Here is a 16129-nt window from a genome sequence, read left to right as displayed (position 1 = left end):
CGCCGGGTGTCAACTCCACTTCACTTGGGGCTGGATGGAGTGGGGAGGCGCAGAGAAGCTAGTCCTGGCCTGGAGTGGAGAGGGCAGCGGCTGCAGCAGCAGCACAGCATCAGCAGCTGAGCCCCCCACACTACGTCACTGGCTCGTAGTGTCCCTGACTCGCTTCTGCCTGGGGCAGTGCCGCCCCCTGAAAAATGCCACCCAAGGCAAACGCCTTGTTTGCCTCGCAGTAGATACGCCCCTGCCTATAGGCCATCTTTCCACCCTCAGCCTGGTATTGGACAATAGAAATGAGCCGAAATTCGTACGAACTTTAAAACCCCATTAAAGTCTATGGGACTTGAACGTTCGAAATCAAAAGTGCTAATTTTAAAGGCTAATATGCAAGATATTGTCCTATAAAGGGTTTGGGGACCCAGCTCCTGCCCCAGGGGACTATCTTCAGGTGTATACTGTGCAGGAGGCACACAACACCCACTCTAACTGCTGCAGATGCCTGTATTACAGAAACAGAACAACACCAGCAATAAGGGGTAGCTTCAGGTTTATACTGTGCAGGAGGCACACAACACCCACTTTAACATCGCTAGGTTCCCAAGCAAAAATACACTGTCCCTGCCTATCTTGCTCTTTCCCTGCATGCCAACACACTACACAAGGCCGCCGCGCTAGCGGCCTTATATAGTGTGGTGCATGTACTAAAACCCTCTGAGCTATTATGGCTCTCCTCGCTGCCGGCGCTGTGATGGGCCAATCATGAGCCAGCAATGCACTGCGATAGTGTAGTGCATTGTGGGCCGTTCGCACAACACGAATATGGTGTGAACGGTCCACAAAGTTCTGAATTCACCAAACAGGCGAACGGCCCGTGTTCGAGTCAAACATGCTTTCGAGTTGAACACCGAGCTCATCCCTATTGGACAGTGAAAGGAGAAGCATGAGACTAATGAGATCATCTCTCTGTTACTCTGCCCTCTTCTCCTATCAGCATGCTTCTTGCACTACTTCTCATCCATTCTCGGAGCTCTGCTGTACATAGGTTTAAACCAAGTTCATGTTAGGTATATGCATTGTTTGCATAATAAAAAAATGAATTTAGTAATGTATTAATGATTGCAGGGCTATAGTAATAGATGTATTTTATTCATGTTAATGTATCATTAGCTGTCTTTTATATATGCCTAGAGTTTAAACTTTGCATATGTGCATGCAATGCTCATAACTCATAAAACACTTTAAAGCAATTCTCTCAAATGTTTCATTGATGCGGCATTAAATAATCATTTTACGTTTGTGCTTTCTGTAGGTGTGTGAATATATCGGACAGTGCTGAAGATGCTTTTGTAAACAGCACATATTGCAGTCACCTGGAGACGCCTTCCACAAGACAGAACTGCTCACTTTCCTGCCTTGGAGAATGTGTGATGTCCAACTGGGGACCATGGAGCCACTGCACAAAGGTAGAGACACTGTTCCATAGGCATTGTCTTAAGCTGCCTATCATGGCCGGATCTAAGGGGGGAGGGGGGAGGGGGTGGGTGGGCATCCTGTGCCTTTCCAGTGCTAATTCCTTGCCTCTGCCCTGCCAGTGCTGATCCCTTCCCTCTCCCTTTCCAGTGCTGATCCCTTCTCTCTCCCTTTCCAGTGCTGATCCCTGTACTCTCCCTTTCCAGTGCTGATCCCTTCCCTCTGCCTTTCCAGTGCTGATCCATTCCCTCTGCCTTTCCAGTGCTAATCCCTTCCCTCTGCCTTTCCAGTGCTGATCCATTCCCTCTGCCTTTCCAGTGCTAATCCCTTCCCTCTGCCTTTCCAGTGCTGATCCATTCCCTCTGCCTTTCCAGTGCTGATCCCTGTACTCTGCCTTTCCAGTGCTAATCCCTTCCCTCTGCCTTTCCAGTGCTGATCCCTGCCCTCTGCCTTTCCAGTGCTGATCCCTGTCCCTGCCTTTCCAGTGCTGATCCCTACCCTCTGCCTTTCCAGTGCTGATCCCTGTCGCCTGCCTTTCCAGTGCTGATCCCTGCCCTCTGCCTTTCCAGTGCTGATCCCTGCCCTCTGCCTTTCCAGTGCTGATCCCTGTACTCTCCCTTTCCAGTGCTGATCCCTGTACTCTGCCTTTCCAGTGCTAATCCCTTCCCTCTGCCTTTCCAGTGCTGATCCATTCCCTCTGCCTTTCCAGTGCTGATCCCTGCCCTCTGCCTTTCCAGTGCTGATCCATTCCCTCTGCCTTTCCAGTGCTGATCCCTGCCCTCTGCCTTTCCAGTGCTGATCCATGTCAGCTGCCTTTCCAGTGCTGAGACCTGCCCTCTGCCTTTCCAGTGCTGATCCCTGCCCTCTGCCTTTCCAGTGCTGATCCCTGTCGCCTGCCTTTCCAGTGCTGATTCCCGTCCTCTGCCATTTCAGTGCTGATCCCCGTCCTCTGTTCTGCTAGTGCTGATCTCTGTCGTCTGCCTTTCCAGTGTTGTTCCCTGTCCTCTGCCATGCTAGTGCTGGTCCCTGTCTTCTGCCCTGCCAGTGCTGATCCCTGTCATCTGCCCTGCCAGTGCTGATCCCTGTCCTCTGCCCTGCCAGTGATGAACCCTGTCATCTGCCTTTCCATTGCTGATCCCTGTCCTCTGCCCTGCTAGTGCTGAACCCTGTCATCTGCCTTTCCAGTGCTGATCCCTGCCCCCTGCCCTGCCAGTGCTGATCCCTGTCATCTGCCTTTTCATAGCTGATCCCTGCCCTCTGCCCTGCTAGTGCTGAACCCTGTCATCTGCCTTTCCAGTGCTGATCCCTGTTCTCTGCTTTTCCATTGCTGATCCCTGTCCTCTGCCCTGCTAGTGCTGATCCCTGTTCTCTGCCCTGCTGGTGCTGATCCTTGTCCTTTGCCCTGCTAGTGCTGATCCCTGACATCTGCCTTCCATTACTGATCCCTGTGCTCTGTTCTGCTACTGCTGATCCCTGTTGTCTGCCTTTCCAGTGCTGATCCCTATCCTCTGCCCTGCTAGTGCTGAACCCTGTCATCTGCCTTTCCATTGCTGATCCCTGTCCTCCGTTCTGCTACTGCTGATCCCTGTTCTCTGCCCTGCTGGTGTGATCCCTGTTCTCTGCCCTGCTGGTGCTGATCCCTGTCCTTTGCCCTGCTAGTGCTAAACCCTGTCATCTGCCTTTCCATTGCTGATCCCTGTCCTCTGCCCTGCTAGTGCTGATCCCTGTCCTCTGCCCTGCTAGTGCTGATCCGTGTCCTCTGCCCTGCTAGTGCTGATCCCTGTTCTCTGCCCTGCTAGTGCTGATCCCTGTTCTCTGCCCTGCTGGTGCTGATCTCTGTCCTTTCCCTGCTAGTGCTGATCCCTGTCCTTTGCCCTTCCATTGCTGATCCCTGTTCTCTGCATTTCCATTGCTGATCAATGTCCTCTGCTCTGCTGGTGCTGATCCCTGTCCTTTGCCCTGCTAGTGTTGATCCCTGTCCTCTGCCCTTTCATTGCTGATCCCTGTTCTCTGCCCTTCCATTGCTGATCCCTGTTCTCTGCCTTTCCATTGCTGATCAATGTCCTCTGCCCTGCTAGTGCTCATCCCTGTCCCCTGAACTGCCAGCAGTGGCCCCTGTCCTCGGCTCAGCTGATTCATTGTACACTGACATACAAACTGCTGATCCTATCCTCTGCCCTGCTGCCCACCCATCCTCTGCCCCCCTGACATTTTTTACTGCACCCCAGACAGACTAGATCTGGCCCTGCTGGCTATACATTAGTAGATTTCCGAATGAGCATTTGTACATAAATTCTCAGTACATTCAATGACTTGACAAATGTCATTGAAGAGTACTTCAAATTTTGTTTGCTTTTAACATTGGATTTTGAATTGAATACACTTCACCAAAATAAAACCACATACACTGTTAGAAATGTGTTCCTTCTAATTTTCTCATCACTGCAGTCGAGCACAAACATCGATTTGACCACAGTAAGGATTAAAAAATTGAACGAACGCTCATAAAATAAAATGTTTTGGAACAAAATTCTACTAGTGTATGGCCAGCTTTACTGTGATAAAGAAACATGTCAGATCACGTTTTATAAGGGCTTTCACACAGGTGATCAGAAGGTGATAAAAACAGCTGAACCGTGCTTTTACCTCCCTCCGGCCTCCCATCCAAATGCTAACAATATAGCCTGATGGGGCTCTACATGTGCCACAGCTTGTGCATTTTTAACTTGGGCAGCAGAGTATGACCAACTGTCAGACTTGCTAATTTAGATCAATGGGTCCACACCACAAATGCTTTGCACGCAATTGCTGCGTGGTTCCGCAATAAAAAAGAAAAAAAAAAGAAAACCGACATCAGGAGGCAGCAGTAGCGCCTGTCAGACATGATTTTACCACCCTCTGAAAAGTGACACACCAAGAATTACAGAGGGTGGTAAGCAAGCACTGCTGCTAAATATCAGGTGAACAGCTAAATATACATATGTGTCTTCTTTGGCAAAGAATTTGCAATTCTGCCCAGCTTATTTTTTTTTTCCAAGGAGGTGAACCCAAGAACAAAAATTTGAAGTGGAACTAAACCCATCAACTTAAAGCATTTGTTAACCCCCCCCCCCCCCCCCCCAAAAATGGATCCTGCTCCTTTAAAGCATGTTAAAGTGCTTGTCCTGTGTCATTTGGCCCCCTGTAACACCTAAAAAACCTGGCCGATCCTGCCAGTTTCTCCCCGTCCCTCTGTAAACTGACCACAGTGTATCATGGCTGCTGAGCCCTGACACCGTGGTCAGTTTATGTGCCTCCATTATCAGCAGCCTGCTATCTCCTCTCCTCTCTGCTCCTGTGTCCTCCTCCACCCTCCCCTCTCTGTCTGTTTGTGAGCCGCCTCTTCCCCCTCCTGCTTCTCTCATAAAACTTAACCTGTATATGCCATCAGCACTGCCTCCTATTGCAGTGTGTATGATTTATAAATATAAATGCTGTAAATACCTAATTTAAGAGCCGAGATTTTGATCACATGACCAGCCAGCTCTCTCCTCCTCTCCTCCTCCCCTCCAGACTGACATCAGCAGAGGAATCTCAGCCCCGCCTGCTGCATCTATCAGAGGAGGAAAGGAGAAAGCTGGCCAGTCGTGTGATTGCAATCTCTGCAGTAAAATTAGGTTTCTCTTATATTCACCGACCGACACAGCTTCTCTCTGTAACTAAATGGGTTGTATAGCCTGCCATTAGGAGAACTAGGCAAAATTGTTACACAATACACAGAACTTTTAGTCCTGCCCCAGGGGGGCGGACCCTGTGCTATCAACCCTCCCCACTGATCCCAGCAGATTCAGTTTTTACTATGCCTAGTAAGGAGAATGACCTAGGAACCCTGCGGGCCTCTCGGTCCATGTTTTTGCTGCAGGTTTGATGTTTTTTGCGCAAGATGAAAGATCCTGGGATCTTCTATCAACTGGCTAAATCGCACACAGAAGGGATACTACAATAGGAGGCAGTGCTGATGGTGTATACAGGTTACAGTGGCGTAACAACCACTTTAATAGTTTCAAAGCCAGTTGGATTTAGTTCCACTTTGAAGGAAAAATAACAGACTTACTACCTGGATCAGCATGTGAAAATGAAGGGAAAAAGTCTTAAAAAGGAAACAAATGCAGCCACCACATCTAAGATAGGGTAAGCTGCAGTTTAATACATTTTTGTTTTTGGGTTTAATACCATCATATCAACTAACGTTACATAGAAATGGAAAGTAAAGTAGGATTGTATAGCAAATAAAGAAGTAAGCAGCATTTTCTAAATATTTTATGCTATGTTAAGGCTTGATTCACACGAATGCATTTTTTTGCTGCTTTATGCATTTTGCAGAAATGCAGGGAAATTTTTTAACTTGGGTTCCTATGGAACACGTTCGCATTTTTGTGCCTCGGCGTTTTTGTAATGGATCGGGGACTTTTTTCCTGCAAAATGCAGTGTTTTGCATGTAATAGACTGCGTTTTTGCCACGATTTTGCCGCATTTGATGTTTTACATTTTTTTTAATTCACTGTATGTAGCTGGTTGCTAAGGAGCGGGATGGGAAACCAGCCGCTGTGTCCCTAACAACTAGTCATCAGCTGAATGTAAAATAAAAATTGCCGTCTAAAAAAATTCACCAAAAAAAACGGGATGCCCCCCCCTCCCAAAGAACATACCAGACCATACCATTCGGTCTGATATAGATTTGGAGGGGACACCCCCACGCAAAAATGTTTTTAAAAATGGTGTGGTGTCCCCCCACCAAAATCCATACCAGACCCTTATCTGAGCATTAAGCCCGGTAGGTCAGGTAAGGGAGGGGATGAGCGAGCGCCCCCATTGCGGAACCATACCAGGCTGCATGCCCTCAATATGGGGGGATGGGTGCTTTGCGCCCCCACCCCAAAGAACCTGCCTCCATGTTGGGTCTGCAGGTGGGGGGCTTATCGGAATCTGAAAGCCCCCTTTAATAAGGGGACCCCCAGATTTTCGACACCACCCTATGTAAATGGGTATCTGGTACACCGTACCCCTACCCATTCACCAAAAAAGCAGTAAAATGTAAAAAACAGGAGTCGGTTTTTAACAACTCCCTTATTAAAAAAATAGCTCCAAGCTGTCTTCTCTCCAAGCCGTCTTCTCCCGAGCTGTCTTGTCCCCGAGCCATCTTCTCCCTCCGTTGGGATGTCCCCTGCTGTCATATCTCTTATATAGCCATGGGGCGTGGCCATCCGATGATGTCATCCGTTGAGCGTCGCAAAGGGCGGGCTCTTTCCAGGTGAAGTCATCAGATGGCCCCATGGCTATGTAAGGGATTTTTCACACTTGACTAGATTTCTAACACCCAACAAACACTCCTATAGCATTTGTATGGGGTTAGTATGGGCGACAGATCAAATCTTTGGAGGCAAGGTCTTCCCTTAGGCTAGCACTGGGTTGGAAACTTACCAGGCTTGGGAGGCGTCAATGAGCTTTAATATGGGCATTAGAAAGGCGTTTTACAAGCATTAATGAGGAGTTAAAAATGCTCCCTAAATGCCGTATGGGCAGTTTTGAAGCAGTTTTGAAGCATTTGATGGGTGCTAAAACTGCTCCACAATTGCCTATTGCATTACAGTGAATGAACAAATCTTAACGCCCGCAACCGCCCCGCAACTGCCTGCCAGAACATTTGCGAGGCGTTACCATAGTCTTGAATGGGAGGCATTGAAAGGCTTCAAATGCCTCCTGACTCGATGTGAGGCTTACATTTTGAAGCTAACTTTTAGTGTGAACAGCACTATGTGCGGTCTATTGCACCAGCGTTTGAGGGGTCTTTTTAACGCCTCTCAGACGCCTCTGAAATGCCTGCTATTAGACTGCTTTCACACTGGGGCGGGTGGGCATTGACGGTAAAACGCCACTAGTTTTAGCTGCGCTTTACCGTCATTTTAGTGCCGCTATTTGAGGTCTACAGAGGACACAGCTGACAACGGCTGTGAAATGAATGGGGAGTGATGTCACCCATAGAGTTACTATGGGGCTTTTATTGTCAGCTGTGTCCTCTGCACCCACCTACACAGCAAAGCACAAAGGGAATGCCTAGTTTTGCCATTCTTCTTCCTACACCATATAATTCTGCCCAAGGCAAAGGGAATGCCTACTTTCACCATTCTTCTATCTACACCATAATATAATTCTTCCCAGGACTGCGTGTACACTGTAAGTCCCATTTTTTAATGTAAAAATAAACAGAGCGTGAGTTCATGAAAATTGCACGCTAGTAATTTTTTTCTCTCTTTTTTTTTCTCTCCAAGCCACATGCAACAGAAAAAGAATCAATAGCTTTTTCTGGTTTACAATATGAATTTATATTTGTATAGACTCGTTTTAAACATGACATCTCCTCATTGCTATTCACTGCTCTCCTGGAATTAAATTGCCTTGATCTGGTACACTTGACTCTGGTGGAAATTGTCAGCCTCTGTTCTTCAAAACCAATTTGGATTCAGAAAACACAAAACCAACAGTCGTTGGTTGTTTTTCTTTTCTTTTTTTTTTCTTTCCTTTATTGTGAAATTGACATAAACTACATGGACAGATTCAGGGAGAAATTATAGGAGACATAGCTGTCTCTCAATGTGTCCTCCCTCTTACCAGCGTTGATGGGCTCTATTAACATAAACAAGAGAATGTATTCTGAGGGATGTGTTGAATATGGATAAAAATAGAGATCGATGGCTTATTTTCAGAGTCACCTCCAGGGTGCATAGATGTTGTTCTAGCTCCAAGTGGATGAAGGTTGCCATACATTTGAGATATCTTCTCATAATTACATAGGGACACGGGATAAAAAAAAGACATATGTCCATCAATGTCAACCAAAAGATCAAAATAAATGGAAAAACCTAACCCTCAGAGCCCAAAACCTACAGTTGATCCTGAAGAAGATGATCCCGATCCTCCATAAGTATAGGTTCACACCTGTGCATTTTTTAGTGCATTTTGCAAAAATGCACTACAGTCCATTTAACGTGGTGTCCTATTATACACGTACACATCTATGCGTTTTTTAGCCGGTGCGTATTTGAAAAGGGTCAGGGACTTTTTTCCTGCAGCAGATTACATTTTGCGTGTAATAGACTTGGACCCGCACCAAAAACACGAGTTGCATTTTTAATGCGTTATTTTGCCTTTTACATTTTTTTTTCTCTTCATAACACCATAATTGCTGGCTGTTAGGATTAGAGCGGGAAGCTGGCCGCCGTGTTCTTAACCGATGAATCATCAGCTGTCAGCGGGCTTGGGGAGGTCACCCCCCCCCCCCCCAAATCCATACCAGGAACTTCAGGTCTAGTATAGATTTTGAGGGGAACCCCACACCAACATAAAATAAAATGGCGTGCCCCCCCCCAAAATCCATACCAGACCCTTATTCAAGCATGCAGTCGTGCAGGTCAGGAAAGAAAGGGGACGAGCAAGCACCCCTCCCTCTTGAAACATACCAGGTCACATTCCATCAACATGGGGAGGTGCTATGGCTCTGCCCCCCCACCCCAAAGCACCTTGTCCTCAGGTTGATGGGGACAAGGGCCTATTCCCCACAACCCTGACTGGAGGTTGTGGGGGTCTGCGGAAGCAGGGCTTATTGAAATCTGGAAGCCTCATTTAACAATGAGGCCCCCAGATCCCAGCCTGGGGGAGAGGGTGGGATATGGGGGCTTCCAGATTCCAATGAGCCCCCCCAGCAGACCCCCACAACCACCAGCCAGGGTTGTGGGGAAGAGGCCCTTGTCCCCATCAACATGGGGAAGAGGCCCTCGTCCCCATCAACATGGGGAAAAGGTGCTTTGGGGTGGGAGGGCAGCGCACACCTTGCCCCACACAACCACCCCCATGTTGAGGGCATGTGGCCTGGTATGGTTCGGGGGGGGGGGGCGCTCGCCTGTTCTCTCCCTCTCGTGACCTGCCGGGCTGCACGCCCAAATAAGGATTTGGTATGGATTTCGGGAGGGGGGGGGGTGCGCTGGTGTGAAAGGGGCCTTATGCCGCGTACACACGTAGCAGACTATCGTAGCAGACTTTCCGAACGAGCTACTTGCCCACACACGGCACTTTTTCAGTGGACTAATACGGCGTACTAAGTCCGCCGGACTATCTGCCGGACTTTTGAAATGAACGGACTCGCGCCACACACGCGGAGGAAAGTCCGCTCATTTTAAGCGTGTCTCCAGGTAGCCGGGACCAGCGAAGGAGGCGACGCTGGAGAAGAACAGAAGGCCAGAAGACAGCGGCAACAGAAGACCGGGCCACCGCTTGTAAAAGAGCTAGAAGAAGGCGTGGTGGCCCGGCAAGAAGAACCGAAGAGGGGGGACAAGACCACCGAAGTCGGAAGAAGAGGGCAGCGGCGAAGGAGAAAGCCAGGCTCCTCCGCTAGTAAAAGAGCTAGCAGAAGATAGCGGAGGAGTCCGACGAGAAGACCCCCGAAGATGGAAGAAGACCCCCGGAGCTGTGCAATAAACTATTTTAACCCTTGTGTGTTGTGGTTTTTTTTTTTTACTTTTTTTCACAGGTGAATGGGTAGGGGTACATTGTACCCCATACTCATTCATATAGGGTGGGGGGCCGGTATCCGGGGGCCCCCTTATTAAACGGGGCTCCCGGATTCTGATAAGCCCCCTGCCCGCAGACCCCGACAACCAAGGCCAGGGTTGTCGGGAAGAGGCCCTTGTCCTCATCAACATGGGGACAAGGTGCTTGGCACCCCCCCATGTTAAGGGCACGCGGCCTGGTACCGCTTACTGGGGGGGGCGCTCGCTCGTCCCCACCCCCTTTCCTGGCCGGCCGGGTAGCGTGCTCGGATAAGGGTCTGATATGGACTTGGGGGGGGGGCCCACGCCGAAAATTCCCCTTTAAGTCCATACCAGGTGACGGGGCCGGAGACGCCTCCTTCGCTGGCCCCGGCTACCTGGAGACGCGCTCAAAATGAGCGGACTTTTCTCTGGGCGGGAAAAGTCCGTTCATTTCAAAAGTATGGACTGGCACACACACTGCCGAATTTTCCGCCGAAATGCGAGTCCGGCAGACAGATTGGAGGGCAAAAATACTTTCTTAGTCCGCCGGACTTTTGGGTAAAAAGAGTCCGCCGGAGCCCACACACGGTGGGACTTTTCCACCGGATTTTTTGATCGTGTGTACGAGGCATTACACAATAAGAAATAATTTTATGAAAAAGAGATTAGAGGGCCATTATGTAGCTGATGTGTATGGCTTCTTTTTTGAAAATAAGGGTCTCTTTCAGTGCCACTTTAAGGCTAAGCAGACTGCTGTTAATGTTAGAGGTTCTAAAGCCTTAAGACTAACAATAGCACCTATAAAACACCTGAAAAGTGCCTCCCCTCTATCCCCAGTGGGAAAGCCCAAGTGCTTTCACATTGGAGTGGTGCTCTTGCAGGACGTTAGAAAAAGTCCTGCAAGCAGCATCTTTGGAGCGGTTTAGGAGCGGTGAATACACTGCTCCTCCACTGCCTCTTCCCATTGAAATTAATGGGCACCACTGCCAAAGCACCTGCAAAGTCCTTCGGCAGCCGCAGCATTTAACACTTTCTTTGGCCACTAGCGGGGGTTAAAAGTGCGCCGCTAAAGCGATGTTAAAGCGCCGATAAAATGGCGGTGCCAGTGTGAAAGGGATCTAAAGGAGTTGTGAAGTCTCAAAACCTCCTATGCTGTAGCAGATCCCCTTTTTCTTTCCTGAACCTGATCGTTCCAGCGTCAAGGACGAGTCCAGTAGCTCCAGCCACTGTCTTGGGTCTTCATTGGATAAATTGATAGCAGCAGGAGCCATTGACTCCCGCTGCTGTCAATCAAATCCATTGACATGGAAGGCGGGGGTGGGGCTGAGTCCTGCTGTCTATGTCAACGGACGCAGCAGCAGGACTCAGAAGCGCGCCCACACGGGTGACCCCATGGAAATGGGCTCTCTGAGGGGGCACTCGATGAAGAGGAGGAGCCAGGAGCGCCGCCGGGGGAAACCAGAAAAGGAGTATTAGAGCCGCTCTGTGCCAAACCCTTGCACAGAGCAGGTAAGTATGACATGTTTGTTATTTAAAAAAGAGAAAAAATGTACCTTTACATCACTTTAAGATTTTCACCTTAATGGATTCTATCCATTTAGGTGAAAAACCTATTGTGCGTCAGGTCACCCCCAGCTGAATCAGAGCCCCCCTTGCCCCAAAGAATCCACCCCCCCCCATGTTGAGGGCACGTGGCCTGGTATGGTTCATGAGGGGGGAGGGCACTCACATAAGAGCCTGGTATGAATTGGGGGGGGGGGGGGGGGGCCCATGCTCATGTTTTTTTTCACACTTGTCAGCTTTTTTTTTTTTACAATCAGCTGTGAGTGGGGAAGCCCACTGACAGCTGATGAGTCATCCATACAACTTCAATACTGGCCTCTTTCCCCCCTTCCTGCCCAGACCAATTTTCGGCGCTGTTGCACTTTGAATGACAATTGCGCGGTCATATAACACTGCACCCAAACAAAATTTTTTAAATTATGTTACCACAACTAGAGCTTTCTTTTGGTGGTATTTGATCACCACTGTTTTTTTTTTTTTTGTTTTTTTTTTAGCTAAACAAATAAAAATGACCGAAAATTTGGAAGAAAAACAAATTTGCCTTTTGTATTTTTGTTATAAAATTTTGTAAATTAGTAATTGTTCTCCTCCACTGATGGCTGCTGATGAGGCTGCACTGACAGGCACTGGTAAGGTGGCAAAGATGAGGTGGCACTGATGATAGGGCACTAATATGCAGCACTGATGGGCACTGATAGGCGGCACTGATAGGTGCCACTGATATGCAGCACTGATAGACGGCACTGATGGGCACTGATAGGCGACACTGATGGGCACTGATAGGCAGCACTAATGGTCACTTATAGGTGGCACTGATAGGTGGCACTGATGGGCACTGATAGATGGCTCTGATAGGCAGCACTGATGAGGAGGCACTGGCAGGCTTTACTGCTGGGCACTGATTGGCATCTACAATGGGCACTGATTGGCATCTCTAAAGTTCATACCTGGTCATCCTGGGGGGCATCCCTGGTGGCCCTGGGTGGGCATCCATGGTCAGTATCACTGGTGGCCATGGGTGGCATCCCTGGTGGTCCTGGGTGGGCATCCTCTGGGGGGCTGCGTTGATAATCAGTCAGCGCTGACCCCCCCCCCCCCCTGCCAAGAGAGCAGCCGGCTGGCTCTCTTCTACTCACATCTGCCAGATGTGATAGAGGAAACGCCAATCTACAGCTTTTCCTGTTTACATTGTGATCAGCTATGATTGAAAATAGCTGATCACATAGTAAAAAGCCTCCGTCAGAGGCTCTTTACCCAGATCGGAGATGCGGCGTGTCAGACCTGATTACAGAATGTGTCCATTTACACCAGGCTACCTATTATCTGATCTGATCTGATCTACTAGAAACAATCAGAAGGGGATCCGTTCCCCTCCGTCTAGCCGGATTGTATCGGAGGGCAGTCGGCTATAAACAGAAAGCTGGTCTATTTACAGCTAACCGCCCATAGAGCAGATCGGGCCATGTCAGTGTCCACTCTGCATAAGCGGAGCAGACATGGACCTGTCATCTCACCGCTCTGCTCAGCTCAGCAGGGGATCACTGGACAGATCCCCTGCTGAGCAAAACAGGATCTGGCCCATGTGAAAGGGGCCTACAAGAGTCTGTGCATTACACACACAATGTATTGATCGCAGTTGCAATGTTTTGCAGGCCTTTTAATACGAAAATCCTATAAAAGTATTTTTTTTTTTAAGAAAAATATTAGTGCATTTATTACATTTTTTTAAAAGGAAAATTGGAATTGGCCTTTAATTTGGTTTCTTTTGTGGGTTTTAAACCTGGAGTTTGAAATGAGAGATGCTTCAAATTTTTAAAGTTGAGTCCAACATTTTCTAATTAAGCCTCTTGCGTTACAGTTATTTTTAATCTGCGCTACAGCGCTGTGACATGTTTTATTTAATTTATAGTATAAATCCCTGTGCCATTTACTGGATGGCTCAGCAGGGAGCATGCTAAAAAGTCCAGCGGGGCTTTTAATCATTAGCTTCATAATTGTGCTTAAACCACCTGGGGGTGAAATGGAGACGTAGTCCTATTCACTGTGTATAGAGAAAAAAAGAGAAGAAACCGCTGACATATTATATGTACGGCACTATCCAGACAGGCTGATAGACCAATTAGCCCATCCAACTTGCCATTCTTCTTAATGGATTTTCTAAACTTAGACCCAGCACTGGCAAATTAATGCAGTAGGATTCTTCCATTAGCATGTAATGAAATTTCATCACACCCATCCTATATTGAACAAAATTCTGCAGCTACTAAATCTATGACAAGGCCGACGCCAAGCAGGCGAGGTCTATGGCTAGGCTCACATTTGTGAAATAGGGCCCAAGGCGGCAAACCAAATGGAGGCAGGTTGATCTAAAAAAAATTTAATCACATTACATATAAATGGTATATACCCTCATTATGAACATCTTTTATTTGCTTCAATTTGATCTGTTATGCCGTGTACACACGACCAGACTTTTTGACAGCAAAGGTCCGACGGAGCGAGTCCATCGGACAATTCGACTGTGTTTGGGCTCCATTGGACCTTTGCTTGCCATAAATCCAGCGGACTTTAGAAATAGAACATGTTTTAAATTTTTCCACCGGAACTCCGCCGGACCGAGAAATCCGTTCGTGTGTATGCTAGTACGACAGACAAAAACCGACGCTAGGGCAGCTATTGGCTACTGGCTATGAACTTCCTTATTCTAGTCCGGTCGTACGTCATCACGTTAGAATCCGTCGGACTTTGGTGTGATCGTGTGTGGCCAAATCCGTTCATTCGGAAAGTCAGTCAGAACTCCGCCGAAAGTCCGCCGGAAAGACCATCGGACCTAGTCCCTCGAAAAAGTCCGGTCGTGTGTACGCGCCATTAGATATACAAGTAGAAGCATTTTGTTATTACTTTTTATATAAGTGTAACAAAACCTGTTGACCCTGGTGGAAATTCAGAGCTGTCCCATATTCTTTGTACAATACCTGGGATATCCGCGCCTACTTAGCCCTTCTAGTTCTTATCTTGGACTTAAGAATGACTAGCCCTTCCTTTTGTAGTAGAAATCTTATGCTGCGTACACACGACCAGACTTTTTGACAGCAAAGGTCCGACGGAACGAGTCCGTCGGACAATTCGATCTTGTGTGGGCTCCATGGGACCTTTGCTTGCCAAAAATCTTTGAAGACTTTAGAAATAGAACATGTTTTAAATTTTCCCACCGGAACTCAGCCGGACCGAGAAATCCGTTCGTGTGTATGCTGGTCCGACGGATAAAAACCGACGCTAGGGCAGCTATAGGCTACTGGCTATGAACTTCCTTATTCTTGTCCGGTCGTACGTCATCACGGTTGAATCCGTTGGACTTTGGTGTGATTGTGTGTGGCCAAGTCCGTTCATTCGGAAAGTCCGTCGGAACTCCGCCGAAAGTCCGTCGGACCTAGTCCCTCGAAAACTCCGGTCGTGTGTACGCGGCATAAGAGTGGAGGGTTTCAGTAGATTAGCAAAAGATAATGGGCAGGGCTGACACCACTTAGGCAGCCCATAAACAGGCAGTGTTGACAGGGGAATCCCTCCTGCTGAGCAATTGCCTTTTCCCGGCGGAGAAGCAGCTGCTTGCGAATATGGTAGGCTGGTTGTATCCAAGTTGATCGATCAACTTGCTACATTCAAATAAAATAAAAGTGTGCTGTCAGTTAAAAAATATCAAACTCTATCAATAGTGACCACAGTGATAGTCAAATCAACGTGGTGAATTATCTTGCTCAAACTAGCAAATTGGTAACAGTGACAAAAAATAAAACAAACATGTGTCATCCACATAAAATGTGTAACTTAGTGTCCATATTGTTCATTACTCAAAATCTACTGGGCAATATAATCTCAAAGACCCCAATGTGATATATCAACATAAATGTCCAAAAATGAATAATAAAAAAAAAAATGTGTCCAAATTATTTTTCAAAAAAAGAAAAACAGATGAGTAAAGGTGCACTGCTCCCAGTTTTTCTTAATAATGACATCCAATAAAGTGCTTCTGTGTTCCACCAGTGCTCAAAAATAGAAAAGAAAATAGGCCTCTTACCAAATCTCCATGATCTCTAGATTATAAGAAATCGTGAACAGCGTGAATTGCAGAGCTTCCTTCAACCTCCCAGGTTCAGCTGTACATCGGCACTGTGTGGAAGTAGATCATATGTTCAACCATAGATGCCTCAATCTCCACACCAGATCTCAATGTGAGCCTCGAGCCAGCTATTCTTAGTATTGGGCCATGTTGTATATATAAAAAGAAGGAAGACTTATCGTACAGTATGTCCAAAAATAATGATTTGTTTAATAAATTAAACAATTGTTGCTCTACATAAAGATGGCCTAGGCTATAAGAAGATTGCAAAGACCCTGAAACTGAGCTGCAGCACGGTGGCCAAGACCATGCAGCGGTTTAACAGGACAGGTTCCACTCAGAACAGGCCTCTCCATGGTCGACCAAAGAAGTTGAGTGCACATGCTCAGCGTCATATCCAGAGGTTGTCTTTGGGAAA

General features: G+C 47.6%; 1 protein-coding gene across 2 annotated transcripts in view; it reads left to right on the top strand.

The window, feature by feature from the left end:
* THSD7B (thrombospondin type 1 domain containing 7B) overlaps positions 1–16129 on the top strand; it is an 820891-nt gene that overhangs the window by 642131 nt on the left and 162631 nt on the right. For both annotated transcript variants that reach the window (XM_077447767.1, XM_077447766.1), the window contains exon 18: positions 1307–1460. In XM_077447767.1, coding sequence (XP_077303893.1) covers positions 1307–1460 — 154 coding nt within the window. The remainder of the gene's footprint in view (positions 1–1306; positions 1461–16129) is intronic.

Source organism: Lithobates pipiens, unplaced genomic scaffold (assembly GCF_037356315.1).
Source record: "Lithobates pipiens isolate NorthernLeopardFrog02 unplaced genomic scaffold, aLitPip1_a1.2 Scaffold_22, whole genome shotgun sequence".
NCBI classification, from domain to species: domain Eukaryota; kingdom Metazoa; phylum Chordata; class Amphibia; order Anura; family Ranidae; genus Lithobates; species Lithobates pipiens.
The sequence above is the reverse complement of the archived record's forward strand: the minus strand, read 5'-3'. Positions and strand labels throughout refer to the sequence as shown.